Source organism: Cebus imitator, unplaced genomic scaffold (assembly GCF_001604975.1).
Source record: "Cebus imitator isolate Cc_AM_T3 unplaced genomic scaffold, Cebus_imitator-1.0 Scaffold737, whole genome shotgun sequence".
In the NCBI taxonomy this organism is placed as follows: domain Eukaryota; kingdom Metazoa; phylum Chordata; class Mammalia; order Primates; family Cebidae; genus Cebus; species Cebus imitator.
The window spans coordinates 620,931-641,652 of record NW_016108052.1 but is presented as its reverse complement, the minus strand read 5'-3'; the positions used below and the strand labels follow the sequence as shown (position 1 = coordinate 641,652).

Sequence of the window (20,722 nt, the reverse complement as noted above, 5' to 3'; positions counted from 1 at the left end):
GTGGCTCACGCCTGTAATCCCAGCACTTTGGGAGGCTGAGGCGGGTGGATCACGAGGTCAAGAGATCAAGACCATCCTGGACAACATGGTGAAACCCCGTCTCTACTAAAAATACAAAAATTAGCTGGGCATGGTGGTGCACACCTGTAGTCCCAGCTACTTGGGAGGCTGAGGCAGGATAATTGCTTGAACCCAGGAGGCGGAGGTTGCAGTGAGCTGAGATCGCGCCATTGCACTCCAGCCTGGGTAACAAGAGCGAAATTCTGGCTCAAAAAAAAAAAAAGAGAAAGGGTGTATATGAAGCAGCTTTGGCCTGTGCCTGGTGCTCCATGAATGCACGTTTTCCATCTTCCCCTCTTTTCCAAGTTTGCAAAGGGAGTTTGGATGGGTGGTCTGGACCCTTGGGCCCGATGGGACCTCCATTCCTTGAGGCAAGGGTAGTGGTGCCATGGTGTTGGTGGGGAGGGAGGAGGGCTGTCCAGCACACATGGGGCTGTGCTGCCACCTGCTGGCCAGACCCACCTGACCCATTGTCCTGTCACTTGGTCCTTCCCTGAGGAAGACAGATGGACCAGATGAGCTTGTTCCTCCTCTTTGACACTCAGGTTGCATGCGGACTCTGAGGTTGGCAGAAAGAGGTAAAGATCTGGGGGCTGGGACAGGAGAGCCCATTCCTCCTCCTGTGGAGGGCGAAAGTGGGGATACATGGCAGCCTGCAGGAAAGGCCAGTGGGGCAGGAGAGGGTGCCAGAGAGAAGATCTTGCATACGACAGAGGCCAAGACCTCCCAGGATGGACGCCCTTGCCACTGGCCATGCTGGGGCCCGAGCCCTTGGGTAGTGGCGTGAGTCAAGGGCCACTGAGCCCCATCTACTCACTCCTCAGATCTCTGCAAGCCCTGTCCCATCTCCCGGAATGCCAGCCTGGCAGACCCTGCTGATCCACCTCTTCAGAGCCTTAACCACTGCATTTTGCCAAAAGTCCATGCCCAGAGCAGAAAGTCAGGTCCACATGGGTTCAGAAACCTCAGATCTGCCACTGCTTGCAGTGTGACTGACAAACCATTCTCTCAGCTACATCTCATCACCTGCAAATGTGAGGGGTTGGCGAGGACATGGGGACACGGAAGACCTCATACAGTGCTGGTGGGAACGAGACGGTACCACCATGTTGAAAAACAGGTTAGCAGTTTCTGCAAGAGTTAAACATAAATTTACAGTACAACCCAGCAACTCCACTCTTAGGTAACTACCCAAGAGAAATGAAAACACGTGTCCCCATGAAGACTTACACACAGATGTTCTTCACAGCATTATGAGTCAAAAAATTGAAACAGCCCAAATGCCCACTGACTGGGGAGTGAAAAACAAAATGTGGTCATAGAGTAGAATTATCTGCTCCGAAAGGAGCAAAGTGGCCCGGTGCGGTGGCTCACACCTGTCAACACAGCACTTTGGGAGACTGAGGCAGGTGGATCATTTGAGTCCAGGAGTTCGAGACCAGCTTGGGCAGCCCCATCTCTACGAAAAATTTAAAAATTAGCCAAGCATGGTGGTAGGTACCTGTATTCCCAGCTACTTAGGAGGCAGAGGTGGGAGGACGTTTGAGTCTGGGAGGTCAAGGCTGCAGTGAGCCATGATCGCACCACTGCACTCCAACCTGGACAACAGAGTGAGACCCTGCCTCAAAAACAAAAAATAATTAAATCAGGCCGGGCGCAGTGGCTCACACCTATAATCCCAGCACTTTGGGAGGCCGAGGCCAGTGGATCAGCTGAGGTCAGTGGCTCAAGATCAGCCTGACCAACAAGGTGAAACCCCGTCTTGAATAAAAATACAAACAAATTCACTGGGCCTGGTGGCAGGCGCCTGTAGTCCCAGCTACTCGGGAGGCTGAGACAGGAGAATTGCTTGAATCCTGGAGGCGGAGGTTGCAGGGAGCCGAGATTGCACCACTGCATTCCAGCCCGCGCAATGGAGCAAAACTTGCCTCAAAAAAAAAATCAATCAATCAATCACATTAAATAATAAATAAAAATATATAGAAAGCAATAAAGTACAGATAGAGGCTGCAGCATGGATGAAACTCAAAAACATGTTCAGTGAAAGAGGCGGTGCAAAAGGCCACCAGGAAAGGCAGAAAAACCGAAAGCAGATTCGTGGTTGTCCCGTGCTGGAGGTGGGGGTGGGGAGTGACGGTGGAACACGCACAGGGATCGTTTTGGGGTGACAGAAATGTCCCCGCAGTGGACCGTAGGGATGTTTTGCAACTCTGTAAATTTGCTAAAGGTAATCAAATTGTGCACTTAAAACGGGTAAACTTGATGGCATATAAATTATAGCTCAATAAAGCTACTTAAAAAAACAGAGAGGGCCGGGCATGGTGGCTCATGCCTGTAATCCTAGCACTTTGGGAGGCTGAAGCAGGTGGATCACTTGAGGCCAGGAGTTAAAGACTAGCCTGAGCAATATGGTGAAACCCTGCCTCTACTAAAAATACAAAAATTTGCCAGGTGTGGTGGTGCACGCCTGCAACCCCAGCTACCTGGGAAGCTGAGGCATGAGAATCGCTTGAACCTGGGAGGTGGATGTTGCAGTGAGCTGAGATCGCACCACTGCACTCAGCCTGGGCAATAGAGCTAGATTCTGTCTTTGAAAAAAAAGCAGGGGGGGCGGAATGTTGACCCCACAGAGTGGTGCAAGGATCCTGTGCGATGGCTGCAGAGCATGCCCAGGGCCTGGTATCCAGTGGCTGCTCAGTGGCTATTAGTTCTCTTCCCTCCCCTGGCACAGATTCCTTCTAGGCCTGGACCAGAGAAAAGGTGACTTACTCCCACGGGCACTTCTAGAAGCTCACGCTCCTCTGTATTCACCTGTTCACCCAGGTTGCCAAGAAGAGCAGAGGCGAGTCTTGTGATCTCCAAGCCAAACATTTTAACTTGAACATTTATAATCTCTCTTTTTTTCCTTTTTTTTTTGGCATGGAGTCTCACTCACTATATGGCCCAGGCTGGAGTGCAGTGGTGCGATCTCAGCTCACTGCAGCCTCTGCCTCTTGGGTTCAAGTGATTCTCCTGCCTCAGCCTCCCGAGTAGCTGGGACTACAGGCGTGCACTACCATGCCTGGCTAATTTTTTTTTTTTTTTTTTTGGTAGAGACAGGGTTTCACTGTGTTGACCAGGCTGGTCTCTAACTCCTGGCCTCAAGTGATTGGCCCGCCTTGGCTTCCCAAAATCCTGGGATTACAGGCGTGAGCCACTGTACCTAGCCACTATAAACTCTTTTTTGGTTTTTGAGACTAAGTCCTGCTCTGTCGCCCAGGTTGGAGTGCAGTGCCATTATCTGGGCTCACTGCAACATCCGCCACCTAGGTTCAAGTGATTTTCCTGCCTCAGCCTCCCGAATAGCTGGGATTACAGGTGTGTGTCAGCATGCCTGGCTAATTTTTGTATTTTGTAGTAGAGATGGGGTTTCACCGTGTCAGCCAGGTTGGTCTCAAACTCATGACCTCAGGTGATCTGCCTGCCCGCCTCTGGGATTACCGGAATGAGCCATGGGGCCTGGCCTATAATGTCTTTTTAATGACAAAAATATGCATACTTGTTCCAAGAAATACAGAACAATTATCAGTCTGTGATAGAAAAAGTGGTAGGCCCTCTTTCTACAAGTATACATATAAAGGACTTAAGTTTTATTTTGTTATCGCAATTGCTTTTTATGAAAAAAGAAAAAAAAAAGGTGGTAGGGGGTGTGATTGTATTATTAATGTATTAATCATAGGTTGTAAACCCAAAATGCTCATGGGACCATGTGGGTAGTGTATCAGCATCATAGTAAAAAATGTAGTAATACATAATAAATGAATGAAGTGGCCCAGGATTTGCAGGTGAAACCCAGAGGCAGTTTTCTCTTCTCTTTTCCCTCCTTTCCTTCCTTCCTTCCCTCCCTCCTTCCTTCCTTCCTTCCTTCCTTCCTTCCTTCCTTCCTTCCTTCCTTCCTTCTTTTCTCTCCCTCTCTCTCTCTCTCTCTCTCTCTTTCTTTTTGACAGGGTCTCATTCTGTCATGCAGGGCTCAAAAGATCCTTCAGCCTCAGCCTCCTGAGTAGTTAGGACCACAGCACAACACTAAGCTCAGCTAATTTTTTGTATTTTTGGTAGAGACGGGGGGGGGTTGGCCATGTTGCCCAGGCTGGCATTGAACTCCTCAGTTCAAACGATCCTCCAGCCTTGGCCTCCCAAAGTGCTTGGATTACAGGCGTGAGCCATTGTGTCTGGCCATATTTTTCTATTATACAAAAAAACTACAGGCCAAGTGCAGTGGCTCACGCCTGTAATCCTAGCATTCTGGGAGGCCAAAGCAGGGGGATCACTTGAGGCCAAAAGTTCCAGACATCCTTAGCAATAGAGAGAGACCTCCTCTTTATAAAAAGTAGATCCTGTCTCTACAAAAAGTTAACCAGGTCTGTGAAGTATGTAAAGTAATGTGTATGATAATTAGATTGATTTAGCCATTCTGCAATGTATACATAGTTTAAAACAACATGCTGTATACAATAAATGTGTACAACTTTTGTCAATTTAAAAAATAAAGTGGTTTTTTTTTTTTTTTTTTTTTTTGAGACAGAGTTTTGCTCTGTGCCCAGGCTGGAGTGCAGTGGTGCAATCTCAACTCACTGCAACCTCTGGCTCCCAGGTTCAAGCGATTCTTCCGCCTCAGCCTCCTGAGTAGCTGGGACTATAGGCGTGTGCTACCACGCCCAGCTCCTTTTTGCATTATTAGTAGAGATGGTGTTTCACTATGTTGGCCAGGATGGTCTCGATCCCTTGACCTCGTGATGTGCCCACCCCAGCCTTCCAAAGTGCTGGGATTACAGGCGTGAGCGCCCGGCCAAAAATAAAGTTTTTAAAAAAGGAAGAAAAGCTGCAGTGCAAGGGCAATTATAATTTTACCGACTCCAGTCTGAGCATCAGGGAGTGTGTCTGTGATCCACAGTGGACTAGGAGGTGGGGGAACGCGACCTTCATCCAAACGGGCGGCCGCTCCTCGACTCTGGGATTTGGTACCCAGTAGGAATGGAGATCAAGAGTTACCGGAAATGCGGGTGTTTATGTTTTACAGAAATTTAATAATCTTAATTTAATTTTTTGAGACAAAATCTTGCTCCGTTGCCCAGGCTGGAGTGCAGATGCATGATCACAGCTCATTGGAGTTTCCAATTCCTGGTCTCAAATGATCCTCCCACCTCAGCCTCCTAAGTAGCTGGGACCGTCGGTGTATACCACCATGCCCAGCTGCTTTTTTTTATTAGTAGTATTTCAGTAAAGACAAGGTCTTGCTATGTTGCCCAGACAGGTCTTAAACTACTGGTCTCAAGCAATCCTCCTACCTTGGCCTCCCAAAGTACTGGGATTACAGGTGTGAGCCACAGCGTCACCTGTCCAGCCAAATATATGTTTAAAATCATGTGAATCAAATCAAAGCTAGCATCGGCCAAATCATCCATCTTTAGCGTGGGTGATATCATGCTGCCGTATCGCGTGCATGCTGTGTGGCTGCGTGCTGTCACTCCCCGTGGCTGGGTCCTGCACTCTCCACCGCCACTCTCCACCGAAGGACGCTCACCTGCTATCCAGGCTCCAGCCCTCCTTCTAGGCTTAGATTATTAGAAGGAGGTTTCCCAGATCAAGAGAAAAGAGCGTTTAAAATCTTGATGGACATTTTGGACAGAATTCTTCACCTAATGTCTCCTCTCCTGTTAGTTGCACGGTTCTGTCTTTTTCCTGTTTCCTCTCTCACGGAGCCTGTACTTTTGTGTCAGGTCATCTCACATCCTTCCTGGAAGGAGGGAAGGAGGCATGGGAAGGGGAGGAAGGTTTGTAGGTTTGCAAGGTCAGTCTCCCTGTTGGCCCAGCTGTTTCACGACAGGGACAAGAAACCTCGTCCTGGACGACCCCCAAGGGTGACTAGGCCCCCTGGCCAGCCGCATGGCCCAGCCTTTTCTCTGCACAACTCAGCTGAGCCAGCGGGACCTGTCTGAGCCCCTAGACCCGCCAGAAGAGGAGATCCTGGTGGGAAGGGGCGGCCCCTGCCCTCGCTGAGGCCCGGATCGTCTCTTGCTTACTGTTTACTGAGCCCCTGCCGTGCACCACGTCATTCTTTGCCCATCACCACTGCCACCTCCCAGCTGAAGAGCTGAGTGGCAGAGCTGGCATCCAAGCCCCCACAGTTCCATGCCCAAGTCCGTTCTGTTCCCATGAGGGGCGCTGCCTCTCATGGCGGACTTCAAGGAAGACCTCGGCACCACATCTCCATCTCCTCTGGGAAAGAACTATCATGCCTCCCACCAAGTTCTGTGCTGGATTCAGGCTGGGTGACCTTGAGCAGCCATGACCTCCAGCCACCGGCCTTTTCCCACATTCCTGAGGCTCCCAGAGTGACCTTGCTAAACCCAGGTCTGCCCTGCTCAAAAGCCTCCAACGACTCTCATTGACCACAGGGAGACGTCTACACCATGGCTTCTGAAGCAGGTCCTCCTCAGGGGCTCGCCAACGTTTCCCAGCCTCCACACATACACACCTTACAGCCAACCTGAACTGCTCCCAGTTCCCTTTGGCTCCTGCCTCTGTGCCTTTGCCCGTGCTGTGACTCTGCCTACCATGCCCTTCCCTTCATCACATGTCGACACTTTACTGCCCTTCAAGGACCACGTGCTGCCTCTTCACTGAAGACCCCCATCCTCAAGCCTAATGGAGGATGGAGTCATGGTCGGGGTTGCCCCTCCCACCAGCCTGGAGCCCTGGAAGTCGGGTTCCCTCCTCTCTGCGTCCTGGCTACCAACAGCAGCCTGGCCCCGAGCAGAAGCCAGTGGGAAGAATGAGCTGACCTCTGTCCCACCCCAGTCCCAGGAGGGCTGGAGACCCAGTGACTGTGTGTCTAGAGGACCCAGCCTTCGTGTCTCCCACCTCATCCTTGTCCCCAGGGTGGTTGATGAAGAGGCAGGACACATTGCTGGTTAGGCGCAGAGAGAGACGGGCTCACAGAGCAGGCATCTGCCCAAGCGGGGCACACAGGCTGCTTTCCCAGCCTACACCCCTGAGAGATCCAGGTAGGACCTGCCCTGCTCAGTGGCCTCAGCCTTGGGTGCCAGCTACCAAGCTCACTCCTGCCCTTGAGAGCTAAAAGAAAGGAAGACAGACGCGTGTCCCAGCCTGGGGTCCGCAATCCTCCCCATCTTCTCATGTCCATGTGTTCCCACCTCTGGGGAGATCAGGACGGCCAAGCTGAGATAAGGGGGTGGTAGAAGTCACAGCGCAGTGAGTGGGGTGCATGCAAGCAGGCTGTAGCAGCAGGGCGGGGAGGAGGTGAATCGCAGCAATGCGGGTTGTCACCTGAGCAGCGAGCCACAAATGTCCATTTCTCCCCATTCCCTACTGGCCTCTTTCTAAGCTGCTTCTTTTCCCTGCCTTTCCTCGTGATAATGCCCATCTGCTGAAGCCACAAGAACTCACTTCCTAAAAGGAAATAACCTGAAGCAGCGAAGATACAATCAGGCAGACAGACAGTATCCACTGTTTGGAAGGCACGGTGCAGTGCAGAACACGAACGGTTACAGCTTTCTTGGGGTAATTGACAAGATATGTCCAAGGGCTTAAAACAAGAATACGCTTGCACTTAGCAATCATGCTTTTAGGAAGTTACTCAAGGGAAGCAATCAGAGACATGTCCAGCAAGAATGTGGAGATGGATACCTGCACAACTCTGTGTCTGTTAGCAAAGCCACTGGAAACAAGCTGAATGTCCACAGGTGCCTAGTCTCCTATTCCGTTCAATATGGGAGAGCCATATCATGCGTTCCTATGCAGCCATTAAAATAAAGTACTGAAAGAATATTTAATGACATACGGAAATGTTCGCAGTATAACATTGAGTGAAAAGAGGACAAAAAAAGTGCATACAGAAATGCACAGACCATACTGAGAAGATCTGTGTCAACGCATTATTCTTAAAAGGCTTAGCACATTGTGAGTGTTCAAGGCATCTCTCTCCAGCCTTTGGACCTAGACTCTGAGCTTCTGGTGCAAGCACTGAACTTGCAGTAAGTGTTTGCTGAATCAAATGAAGCATATGATGCCTCTCGCTGCCCCAGGAATGCAGGCGGAGACCTCAGCCAGATTGGTCATCTTGGGAAGAGGGGGCAGGGTGTTTCCATACACAGCATATCAGAGGTAGACGGTACTTTTACAGATGAGTCCCCGGGCGGGGGGATGGCCCAGGTCACAGCAGAGTTAGGGGCAGAGTTGGGACTACACCTCAGTCGGTCCTGGCAGCTGCCTTGTGTCAGTAGCTGGGGGCTGTTCAGTGAATGGAAGCTTGGGAGTCCAAAGTCTACTCTCTCCTGGATGGTGTCGGGGTGGAAGAGAGTGTGCCCAGTCCCCTGACTCTGCCACCTGCTGGGCAGCTCAGAACCAAGCATGAGGGAGGGATGTGAGTGGGCCCACGTCTGCTGTGGCACCGCTCAGTCTGCCTCTCTGCCTCTTTCCCGTGGGTAGAGGACACTCAGGAAGTCAGGATGAGTTGGCAGCCCTTAAAGTAGTTCCCATCTCCCCTCTGTGCCCCATCAACAGGGCACAACCGTCAGCTCTGCCCCATGCCCAAACTAAGATCCCTGCTGCAGTAACTGCCAGGGCACAATCAAGGTCTCTGTTGCCCAGCAAGGCACCCAGATCCCAACGGGAGCTGACTCCGAAAGGCAACCAATGACTCCATCTCGAGCACAGTGGAGTACCCAGCAAGCTCCCAGCCTGCTGCCAATGCAGCACCACCAGCACAAGGCCCGCCCACCACGCGCCAAGTCAGCAGAGAGCTGGAGGTGGGCTTTCCCAGGCAAGGCTGGCACTCCCTGCCGCCTCCCCCTCCCTCTCCTGCTTCCTCCCTCGGCCACTTGTCTTGGCCTGACCCTTGCTTGTATCTTATCAATCCACCCTTTATGCTGGGGGCTACTGGGCAGGCAGGGAGCCGTGTTCTCTGGGGTTCTGGAATAAAGGCGTCTAAAGAGCTGAGGCAGCCACTCAATTAGCTGGGAAGGACAAAAACACAGAGCAGGGAGCGGGAGGCTGGGCCTGTTTTCTGTGGTCTGTGGGAAAGGCTGCAGGAAAGGGGCTGATTGTGCAGATGGAGGAAGAGGTGGTTCTCAGGCCTGGGACAGATCTCTGAGAACGGTCCTGCAGGGCACCGACCCCAAAGGCCCTCCTCCAAAGGCCAGGCAGGGACCAGCCCCAGGAGGGCTCCTCTCTCCACACGGAACCCCGTACTGAGGGCCAGCCCAATGCAAGGCACTCTTGGGGATACAGAAGAGGAAGAGGCCACATTGGCTTCAGAACATGACGAGAGATAAGGGCAAAACCTCGGGCAGTGCCTCTGTGCCCGAGTGGAGAGGACCCTGCCACTGCCACTCTCAGCCTTCTCCATGGGGACTCAAGAGCTCAGAGTTCTGGCCACCAGAGCAGTGTGACCCTGGGCAGATCCCTGGTCTCCCTGGGCCTCAGTTTCCCCATCTGAATTACAATGGAGATAGACAAGATGTTCTCTACATGCCCCTCCATGGGAATTGTTTTAGCTTTCTGATCCTGCCTCCAGAATTCCACTTGTCCAGGCCTGGAGGCCTGGACCACTGCGGTAAGAGATCCAAGACGGGCTTTGCCTGCCCCTGTAAAGGTGACCGGGCTCAGGAGGTGCGTAGGAGACCTCAGGCTGGGTCTCCATCTGCCAGAGAGAAGCCAGGTCTGAGCCAGATCTGGGTAAGAACTTGGGCATCCCACCCAGGTGCCCCACATGGCAGGGTCCCAGGCGGGGATGCCCAGGCAGTGTCTGAAGCTTTCCAGGCAGAGGTTGCATGGGTGCCTTAGACCTCGTGAAAAGCATTTCTCTAAGGACCCCCAGAGGTTTCGCTGGTTTTGGCTGGCAGGGCTGGGATTACCACCTGTTTCCATATCATGGAGAAGGAATTACCTGCACTCATCCACTCTGACCCTTCGCAAGCCTTTCCTGCGAGCCCCCACCCCCACCCCCATCAGAGGCTGCGGGGACAAGCAGGTCCTCTGCCTCCCACTGTCCCAACGAGCTCCTCCTGCTACCCGGCCTCAGACTGTGAGCTTCTTGAGGACAAGGGTCGTATGGGGCCTCTTTCCGGCTCCTCCAGCCTGAAACACCACCCCCTGTGACATTTGGGAAGGGTGGGAGTGACAAACAGAGGGAGGCCCAGCAAATCCCTTGACCCACAAAGGGCTTCACTGGGCTGGAGACCAGTGGAGCTGAGCACCTAGCTTCCCAACCACAAAAGCTCCCCAGGGGGTGTGGAGTGTCCTAGGAGGAGGGGTGTGGAGCCAGCCCTGGGCAGCAGCTCCAGCCGTCTCGCCTTGGCAGGTGCCCCCCCCCATGCCCTCCCCTCTCTGTGGCCTTGATGCTGCTACCTTTCTCCACCAGGGCTTCGTGCTCCATCTAGAAAGGCCTAGAAAGTAAAAAGTAATGTGTCTCCAGGGCCCAGCACAAGGCTGCCTTTGTGTGAAGGTCAGATTCCAGTGCTCTGGGGCCCGGCTTCGAGCAGCTGCTCCTGGGAGTATAGCCAGTGGGGCAGCTCAGAGCTCAGCCTGGGGACCAGAGTTCAGGACCTCAAACTTTTGGGGAACTCAGAGAGACCTGGGAGCCTCTGAGGGCTCCAGAGTGAACCTCGATTCCTGTGTACAAGACTCCCAGAGCTCCTCAGAGGGGCTGCCAGGGTCCACAGTTAGATGGAAGGGAGGCAGGGGCTGGCCAGACCTGGAGGGGTGAGACCTGGGAGACCAGATTGCATAGCTATCTAGGTCCCCAAGACGCAGTGTGGCCAGTTAAGAGTTCCACCTTTTACCAGCTGTGTGACTCTGAGAAAATCACTAACCCTCTCTGAGCTCCGTTTCCTCTACCAAATGGGAATGATACATGTGCTTTTCTGCTGCTGATAGGGCAATAAAATGAAAGAATACAAGAAGTCCCTTAGCACAGGGCTTGGCTCTTATTCAGGGTGCAGCTGTGTGGGGAAGGAGGACTTTAAGCCCTCCTACTCCCACAAATCCCTCCTCCCCAGCAGTCTTTGATAGGGATAGTTGCCTTTTCTCAATCTTATCAAAAGCGCTTTGTGAAAGGGCAGCTTCAACCTCCTCCCAATCTGTGCCAGCCCCAATCCCCCTTCCTGTACAGCGACTAGAGCCCAGGGCTCCCAAGCTTCTGGGGAGTCAATAAGAAAGAGTCCAAGCTCCGCTCCAGGCCTGCCACACAGTGGACACTCCATCCACAAGGATCTGGAACTCACCCATGCTCTAGCGCAGAGGATCCCCGTGCACCCCCAGAGATGCCAGCGATGCAGGAGAGGGTGCTGGACAGAACATGGCCCCCGAGCCAGGCCTGTGGGAGCCCATGAAGCCTGCTCAACACTGCCCTGGGCAGCACCTGGGGTCCCCCGGGGGCCTCCGCTCTGGGCGCCTGCTGACAACCACAGTGCCTCCTCCACCCGTCCCAAACTGTCCCTTTCTCCTTGCCACCAGCGCTGGAAGCTGAACTCCCAAGGGCAGAGCACTCAGTCCAGACCTCTAAGCCTAGAGGGAGCTTGAGGTTCTGAGGACAGCTGGAGGTCCTTCTAACACAGGAGGCCACTCTGCCCTCCAGCTCCCGGAGAGCAGCCCTCCTTCCTCAGCCTCTCCCTGCTCTTTGCAGAGGACCTGTCTGCCCTCAGACTGGGGGTTCTTTGAGGGCAAGAAAGAAGATTGTCCATCCCAGTGTCCCTCACAGCCCAGCACACAGGATGGAGGATCCGGGGCACGCCCACCTCGGCCGTCCCTGCCAACTTCCCAAAGAAGTCCCGATACACTAGAGGAGCCTTGGCACCTCCCCTGCAGTTGCCCACCCAGTCCCTGCCTCTCCACCAAATCCAGGGCCTTCTCCATGTCCCCCCTCTGGCCCCTGGCTGCTCAGATGCTGCTACTCCAGCCCTGTCTGAGGGGACCCTCTCTGGGACTCCCTCCCCTGCTTGTTTAAAACCTGTCCACGCTGCGTGTCTGCCGCTGCACAGCTGCCAGATGACGGCCGTTCAGATGAAGCCACGGAGACCCGCAGGGCTGGGGATTATGTGTTTCTCCCTGGGGATGCCAGGTGCTTTTCAGGGGCTCCAAGGGACACGGAGCCTCCCCACACTGGCTCCCTTCCCGCCCCTGGAACTGCAGGAATGCCAGTGCCATCACTCACTCTCGGGCGTGCTGAGCTGCAGGGCTTTGCTGTGGCCCAGGGCCCTGGTGCCAACACCTGCTCTTTGAGCAACCCAGAGAAGGGATTCCAAGGCCTGGAGTGTCTGAGCCAGCTGGCGGGACTTGTCCCAGGTGGCTCAGCAAATCAACGAGATGTCTTGGAATCCTGGGAGGATGAACATGGGAGGCTCCCTGGACCCAGCTGGCCCTGTCCCTGGCCTCCCTCTGCTGCCTTTCAAACCATTCTCAGAAACGAGTTGGTCCTCTTCTTGGCCCAATCCCCTCCTTTATCTCTGAGGCGGGGGCGGGGCACGAGAGGAAAGACCCACCCCCACAGCTTACGCCAGATCCCTGCCAAGGCCACCCGAGACACTCGGTCTGGGGGCGGGGCAGCTGGTCTGGCGGCAGTGACCCTCCGTGCTGGGTACCTATGGTTTCCTTTAGGTTTTGTAACTTCCGTTGTTGCTACAATGTTGTGCCCCCGATAAAAATGCACAAAAGCTGTATTATTATCATTCTGATGACTCTTCAGAGTAAATAACTCTGCCTTCCTCAAGGCACAATTAACTGATGGTGAAGATCAAGAAAAGAACATTTGATGTTTCACGCCTCCAAAACAAACTTTTTTAGCCTGCAGCCATCTGCCTGCCTCTCACCCTGGTTAATCCCAAAACCCCAAGGCATTGTTTACCTGGGCTTCCTCCTGTCCTTCAGCCACCCTGTGCTGGAGATCCGAGTTCCCAAGGCCTGGCCCCCTATGGTGTCCTAGCTGTCTCCTTCCCAACTTTCTTGAAGAAAAAAATCTCCCACCCCCATTGCTTTCCATCACACCTGGCCCTGGTGGTGGCCGTGAGGGAGGGGGCTTGGTGGGGTCCCTGGGAGTGTGGAGAGTAGCAAGATCCCCAGCTGCTCCTCCCCGCAGTTCTGTGTGGTGGTCCCCCCCACCCCTCCAACACACCCAGTACGGTGTAGTTTCCCGCTCTGCCCCGCCCGCAGCCCCCAGCTGGCTTACCTGGAGTGTCCCACTGGGCCTTGGGTACCTTCTCTGGCACTGAAAACTCGAGAGCATGGTTCAGGGACTCTTTGGAGAGTGGCTGCCCGTCAGTCAGTGAGCTGGGTTGGTGGAGGGCCCTGGAAAAACATTCATTAGAACGTGGGGGACTGGCCTGGGCTTGGGGATTCTGGCCTGGTACAAATCTCAGCAACCTGAGGGGCCACTGGCATCTCTGTCTCCTGCACAGAGGAGGCCCCAGTGGGAGTCAGGGGACAAGACCTCAGTGGTTGTAGGGGCTGACCCTGCCCCCACCCAGCCTCCCTGCATGTTCTGAGGCCTCAGGAGAAAGAGGAGTCCGGCCCTGCTGTGTTCCATGTCACCATGTGACCCTGGGCAAGCTCATGCCTCTCTCGGGGTCTCAGCGTCCCCACCTGGATGAGGAAGGGGCTGAGGTCTGCACCGGAGGATTCTGAACCCCACTCTTGGAGAGGGCAGGCTTCAGGGGTGGGGGTGCCCCCACCTGTCACTCCCTGTACCCACCAGTCCGCAGCCATGCCCTGAAATTCTGAGTGGAGCTGCAGGTACTCCTAGGGCTCTCAGGGGTCCTATTCAGGCCCCCAGTGAGGGCCTCCCCTCTTCCATGCCCCTGTGGGTGCACCCCACGTCTGCCGTCTCCATGGAGAAGAGAGGCTTTCTAGCTTCACTCCTGGCCCAGATGCCCTCGTCTCCCAGGCTCGCTGACTTGGCTAAAGGGTCTCTCCCTCTGGCCAGCCCATGAGTTTCATGGGTTTCTGGGTTTTGATTATCATCTCTGCCTGACCGCCCTTTAGCACCACCTGGCCAGACCTCAACCTCCTAGGTGGCTGAGCTCATGGATTTCAGTACACACTTCAACACTGCACAGAGTTGCAGGGTGACACAACTCCAGAGACACATTTCATAGTCAACAACTACGTAAAGCCGAATCCACTGGAGTTGTGCAGCATGCAACCTGCGCAGCTGGTCAGTGTCCCTGAGGGCAGGACCGCGGCTCCGTGGACTCCTGTGTGTCTGTCAGTCAGGGTGGGGCTGGCGCATCCCCGCCCAGCTCCCAGGAAGCCGGGTCAATTACCTGCTTCTCACACACCGCCTCACTCCTTGTCGGTACTGCAGGTTCCGAACAAAACTAAGTTTGTGAACACAGCCAGGCCCACCTGGCGGCAGTCTGTTTAAGAACCTGAGATGGATTTTAAAGCGAAAGATATCAGAAGGTTATGAAGGGAGGGGCACGGGGAGGAGGGGGATGACTGGGGAACCGAAATGGCGCTGTTCTTGGGAAATCTGTGAGCCAGGCCTGGGCCACCGGGCTGGAGCAGCCCTTCCATTGCTGTGGCGACCCGCTCCAGGGAGGTTGGAGAAAAACTGGAGAGATGGCAAAGCAGGCTTCTGGGGCGAGGCCTCCTGCGCTGGGCAGACAGAGGCGCCTGAACGCGGCGGAACACATCCTACTGACTTTGGATCCTTGGTTAGGGCTCTCTGGGACAGGCAGGTAGAAGCAGCTTCCGCTTGGGGCTGCAGTGTTACCAAACGGCCCCTGAGCTCTGGGTTCAGGCAGTGATGACAAACGAGGGTCACGCGCGCAGCTAGGCTCAGGGGCCTGCCCCGTGATCATCTGGGGAAGACTGTGAACTTGGTGGATGCCCCTGCCGCATCTCGGCCTGTGTCCTCAGAAGACCGTAGACAGCAGGGTGGACAGCACCCCAGGTTAGAGTTAGCAGCTCTCATCCACCTCTGAGATCACCAGCCGGGCGGCCATCTCCACGTTAGCCAGGCAGGAGACTGTCCTTGGCTGTCATCTCCCACCATCTGCACTGCGTCCTCACAAACGTGCTTTTAAATCCTTATTAAAAGGTACCGGCAGCATTTCTGTCCCCACAATAAAATGAGTGTAAACACGTTCTGGTTTTAAAATAACTACACAAAGACTAAATGAATAGACAGTCACAGAAGGAAGCCAAGGGTGAAGCGTACTCGTGATTAGAACCTTCTATTTGCAGGGAGGGTGAGCCTGCCGGAATCACCTTCTCGCTGTGGGTGTGTGCCTTTTCCTGGAGGGCCAGTACCCAGTGCCAGATTCCTTGCTGCTCAGACACTGATCTTGTGCAGCAATCGTTCAGTGAGAGGGTGGCCCCTGGCCCTCTCCAGCATCTGTTTAACGAGAATACCTTTCTGCTCCCTGCAGCTGGCCCAAGGCGCTTCTTCAACTCTCTACATCCTATGCTTACAGAATTTGGGGTGCATGATTAAGAGAATATCAAAACCTAATTTTCCAAATGAATTAAGCTTGATCTTTTCCTTACTAGGGGCTTTGAGAGGCAGTTCCTTAGGAGATGTCATTTGAAATATAGAATGTGCCAAGCCCCCAGTAGCTTTTTCCTGCTCACTCAGGGTTATAACTAGCAACAGGCTTTCCTGACCTGACTTGTCACACAGAAGCAAGTGGAACTGCTGGGGCCACATACCTCTGCTGTCCGTGACTGCTGTCTCACACTTGCTGTTGGTAATGGTTGTTTTTCAGTTTTTATTTTCTAAGTATGTATGTATTTTTGAGACGGAGTCTCGCACTCTCGTCCGGCTGGAGTGCAAGGGTGCGATCTCAGCTCACTGCAACCTCCGCCTCCCAGGTTCACGTGATTCTCCTGCCTCACCCTCCCGAGTAGCTGGGATTACAGGCGCCTGCCACCACACCCAGCTAATTTTTTTGTATTTTTAGTAGAGACGGGGTTTCACTATGTTGGCCAGACTGGTCTCGAACTTCTGACCTCGTGATCTGCCTGCCTCGGTCTCCCAAAGTGCTGGAATTACAGGTGTGTGCCACCATGCCTAGCTGTATTTACTGTGTTTTTATTTATATATTGCAGACAGGGTCTTGCTCTGTCGCCCAAGCTGGAGTGCAGGGGTACAATCACCACTCACTGCAACCTCCAAGGCTCAGCAATCCTCCCCTCTCAGATTCCCGAGTAGCTGGGACTACAGGCTCACACCACCAAACCTGGATAATTTTTATATTTTTTGTAGAGACAAGGTCTTGTTATGTTGCCACAGCTGATCTCCAACTCCTGGGCTCAAGCGATCCTCCCGCCTTGGCCTCCCAAAGTACTGGGATCGCAGTCAGGGTGGTCGGCCATTTTTCAGTTTATAATCCTCTCCTATGTGACTAGCCGTCGAAGTCTGCTGCTGAAAGTCTTGCTACTTTCAGTGTGCTGGCTTCTAGCCACTCATCTCGCTCCTACATTATCATTTCTTTTTGTAACAGAGTAGAAAACAAAACAGCCAAGCTCGTTAGAACTGTAGGTTACACTGGGGGACATGTTCCACGATGGACCTATCACGTGTTCCTTGAAGAAAACTGGGGAGCCCCCCTACTCTGTTTGATTCCTCAAAAGCGTTTCAGGCCCTTCTCCTGACTCTTGCTGCTATTCTAGGAAGGACAGGTGGCCACAGCTGATCTACAGGTGAGTGGACGCTGCTGTCGTGGTGTTCATCACGAGCGCCCCGAAGGTGACTAACAAGTTATTCCCATCATTCTGGAAAATTATACTCCTCCTGGAAGGCAGCACTCCAGAGGCTGGCAGAAGTCACCTAACATGATCGAATGACAATAATGGTGGGAGAATAGCCTGAGGAGGCTGACTGGCTTCTGTCTGCATTTTGAATTCCCAGGAGGAAGAGGAGCCTACAAGGACGGCCCTCTTTCACCCAGATGAGGACAAGGAATCGTTTTCTGCCCTCAGCTCACATAAGCATACTTGAAACTTATTGCCTTGCTCTCCTTTCACAGAAAACAAACAAAAAACTTTATCAGCACCTACCCAGCAGCATGGGAGCAACAAAGCAAAGGGCGTGTTTGGGCAAATATGAGGTAAGATGTGTGTGAGGGTGCAGAGGAGCCTGGGAGCGTCTGCACTACGCCTTTCTCTTGGTGGATTGGTGTCTCCTTACTCCTTCTACCTTGCCAGAGGAGCTGATGGGGACCATTTGAACACAGAGCCTCCCAAGCCTCCTTCAACTCCTCCTCCAGGAAGCCCTCCTAGATTTCCCCAACACCTTCTCACCCCTATGGCCCTTGGACACTCAGGTTTGGGCTCTGACAGTCACACATGGCTTGAGAGCTGGGGCCACTTCTGATTCAGCTCTGTTCTCTCCCCGTGAGTACTCACTGTTGGAGCTCAGTATGTGTTGATTGGACCTAACCCTTCTCAAGTTGTCACTATGTGTGTGACACATAAATCGAGGAGGACCCTCATTTCCCAGGTGAATGCTTCGCGGATGAGGATCCATTTCCTATTTATTTCTGTTGCCCTTTCTTCTCACTCAGCCTTCAGCAACCAGACCACTCTCATGTATGCAGTAGGTACTCCATGAATGCTTTCTTGAAACAGGATAGCATCAAAGTTCACCAGTCTGTCTGCCTGCTTGGGCTCAGCTCACTTTACTAGCTGCGTTACCATGGCCAAGTCACGGTTCCTCTCTGGCCCTCAGTTTTCTGCCTGTATCGTGTGGCTATCGCAAAGAGAAGGCGATATAGGAGAAGTGCTTAGTACATACTCAGCTCTCATCGTTATTACCCATGGGCTTTCACGGAGCTTTTGGGGAGCAAGAAGAAAAAGATAATTTGGCAAGATTGAGAGGGTGACCAACAGAATAAAACACCCCAAACCCAAGTCTGGGGGTCCAGGTTCCCTGCCAACTACTTTCCCTGGGAGACTGACTGGGGGCTGGGAGGTGGGAGACGGTGGGCTCCTTGTTCCTTACTCGGTCCTCAAGATGGAGCTGGCAGACCTGAGCAGGAGCACCTCTGGCATGGTGCCTGGGGGGAGGCTGCAATCTGTGTGAGCTTGCCCGGGAGAGAGCCAGAACCTCAGAGAACGTGTCACGGAGTCCCCCCGGGAGAGTCACAGCAGCTTCAGAGAGGCCCAGCTCCGCCGGACCGCCCTGCAACAGAGATACAGCGTGAGTCACCGCTGGCAGCCTGGCTGGGTGAGGGGACACCTGCCCTCCTTCCTAGGCATGACTCATCTGTTCCTGGGGTGGGACACCCAACTGTAATTTACGGCCTCCTAAGCCCACGCCCTCAAATTCAATGGAGAACAACACAGGCCTTGCAGGAGGCGGCTGCCTTGGGGCTGTGGTCCCCATTCTCCAAGGCCAACTGATGAGCAAATAAATCAAATCTCCAGGACTCCTGCTCTGCAGAGACTTCTGGCTGCCACTCACCAGCCTCCCGGCCACTCTGGCAGTTCTCACCTCTCTCTGCTCAGTGGGCAGAGCAGAACTGAATCTCCGGTGGCTGGAGAACGCTCTCCATGGAAGGTGTTGCCTAACTAGCTCCCACATCCTAAAATCCCCAAACAGGGAGAAGAGCAGCACCTCCTCCAAGCCCTGCAGTGCTGGTCACACAGGCCTGTGCGCAGCCTGATGCTCCCAGTAGCAACCACATAGCCTGATGGGGAGCTTCACACCGGCCTCTCCATCTCCCTGCACAGCGGACCCCACGCCTCCTGCTTCTCCTTAGTCTGCATGACTACCTCACCTCAAAGATCAGGCTGCTGGTGGCTCCCTCCTGATTCCCAATTTCCAGCCCGAAGACTCCCGCAGAGGACTCACGGTAGAGGGTGTGCCTGGAGGTCGGGCTGCCCCAGGGTGCTCACCTTCCTCCTTCTTGCACCTGGCAGGCACAGGACTCAGCATCCCCTCTGCTCCCTCAGCTAAGGCATGCTGAGTCTGGGAGCCAGCGGCAGTGAATGCCCCGGGTTCCGGGTGATGAGGCCGTGGGGTTGGGCATAAGTGGGGACCCGCCCCAGCCCGCCCTGGGGCTGCCGTCGAGGTGTGGCCCCAGATACCTCTGACCTACATGGCATGGACCCCAGCTGCCCACCTGTGTGGCTCTTATGTAAGAAGGGCGGGCAGCAGGAGAGGGACCTGCCAGTCCAGGCACGAGAGACAGTTTGTTGCCCGTCATCCTTGGCAGAAGCCTCGGGAGACATGGTTCCTGCCACTGGGTCCTCCAGGGCTGGGCGAGAAGCTTATCTTTTTGTTTGATTTGCTTCTTTACTAAGCACACGGACTATGTCGAACGCTTTGCGTTGTCTCCTCCCATTCTCTCCACGGCCCTGCAGAGTAGGTTCTATTAATAGTCACGTTTTCCAAAAGAGATGATGGAACTCCAGACTTGCTCAGTGTGGTCCAGGTGGCAAGAGGCAGAGCTGGCATTGTGAAGCCGGGTCTCCACGCTGGCTCTGAAGCCATGATGCTATGTAGACAATGTTTACCCAGCATGCTCATGTCATAAAACTCAGCCAGCCACTCCAGCTCCCCATCCCCTCTGGAGAGCCCCTATTCCATGGTAACAAATGTCCCTGCACCTTGCCCTGTGCCTTCTAACACCCCCTCCACCCCCCTTCACCTCCTGCTTCACTACAGGGGCTAGCAGGTTTGTGGCAGCAGCCAGCGCCCCCAGCATCTTCCCACTTCCTGGAGTTTCCTGGGGACTGCCCCTGGTGATCTGCCCTCTTTTCAGCCCCTGCTCCCCCTTAGGGACCTTGCACACCCCCTCAACTTTAATTATTACCTGCAAGCTACGACTCTCGAATTCCAAACTGCTTCTGGGTTGAGTCGGGGTTGGATGAGGTGAAAAACTGAAGGCAGCCTTAGCCACTGTTAGGGGGAAATTTTAAGCCCTAATTTTTTTCTTTTTTTAAGGTAAAGTCTCACCCTCTCGCCCAGGCTGAAGTGCAGTGGCTGCATCTCGGCTTATGTTAAACTCCACCTCCTGGGTTCAAGCAATTCTCCTGCCTCGGCCTCCTGAGTAGCTGGGATTACAAGTGTGCACCACCACACTTGGCTAATTTTTGTATTTTTAGTAGAGATGGAGTTTTTGCCGTGTTGGCCAGGCTGGTCTTGAACGTCTGACTTCAAGAGATCTTCCTGTCTCGGCCTCCCAAAGTGCTGGGATTACAGGTGTGAGCCACTGCACCCAGCCTAAGCCCTAATTTTAAGGCCAAGGGGCAGGGCACAGAGGCAGCAATGGGGACAGGGTTGTTCAAGGCTCTCCACCTAGTCAGGTGTCAGATTGCCACCCTAAACTGGTAGGTCAACACCAGCACTCTGACTTCTAGAGAATTCTGCCCTTCACCAAATTTCAATTCCATCCCAGCAGTCCTTGGCCATTGTCACTTCAGGACACCCTGACATTTGACTCGAGTACTGGTCCCGACCTCTGATGGGTTAGGACCCTTTTTGAGAAGCTGCTGGGAGCCCTCCCGTCGACCCCCATCAATGCACTTTGCACCCGGATGCTCTCTTGCTGTTTTATGTTCTCACGGGACTTCGGAAGCTCATGTTATATTAACAACCCCAATCCTAGTGAATCCCAGAAAGGAATTCAGACCTCTCCTTTGTCCTGAAGAGCTAAAAATG

At 53.7% G+C, this 20,722-nt stretch overlaps 1 protein-coding gene across 2 annotated transcripts in view; it reads right to left on the bottom strand.

Annotated features, from left to right (window-relative positions):
• ACSBG1 (acyl-CoA synthetase bubblegum family member 1) overlaps nt 1–20,722 on the bottom strand; it is a 72,137-nt gene that overhangs the window by 26,752 nt on the left and 24,663 nt on the right. Inside the window, exons 1-3 of one of the 2 annotated variants that reach the window (XM_037735165.1) lie at nt 18,059–18,238; nt 14,376–14,480; nt 13,283–13,401 (exon numbers count right to left, since the gene is read on the bottom strand). In XM_037735165.1, the coding sequence (XP_037591093.1) occupies nt 13,283–13,401; nt 14,376–14,480; nt 18,059–18,108 (274 nt within the window). In that variant the 5' untranslated portion in view covers nt 18,109–18,238. Of the gene's footprint in view, nt 1–13,282; nt 13,402–14,375; nt 14,481–18,058; nt 18,239–20,722 lie in introns of those variants that run through there. The other variant, XM_017519344.2, reaches the window with a different exon arrangement.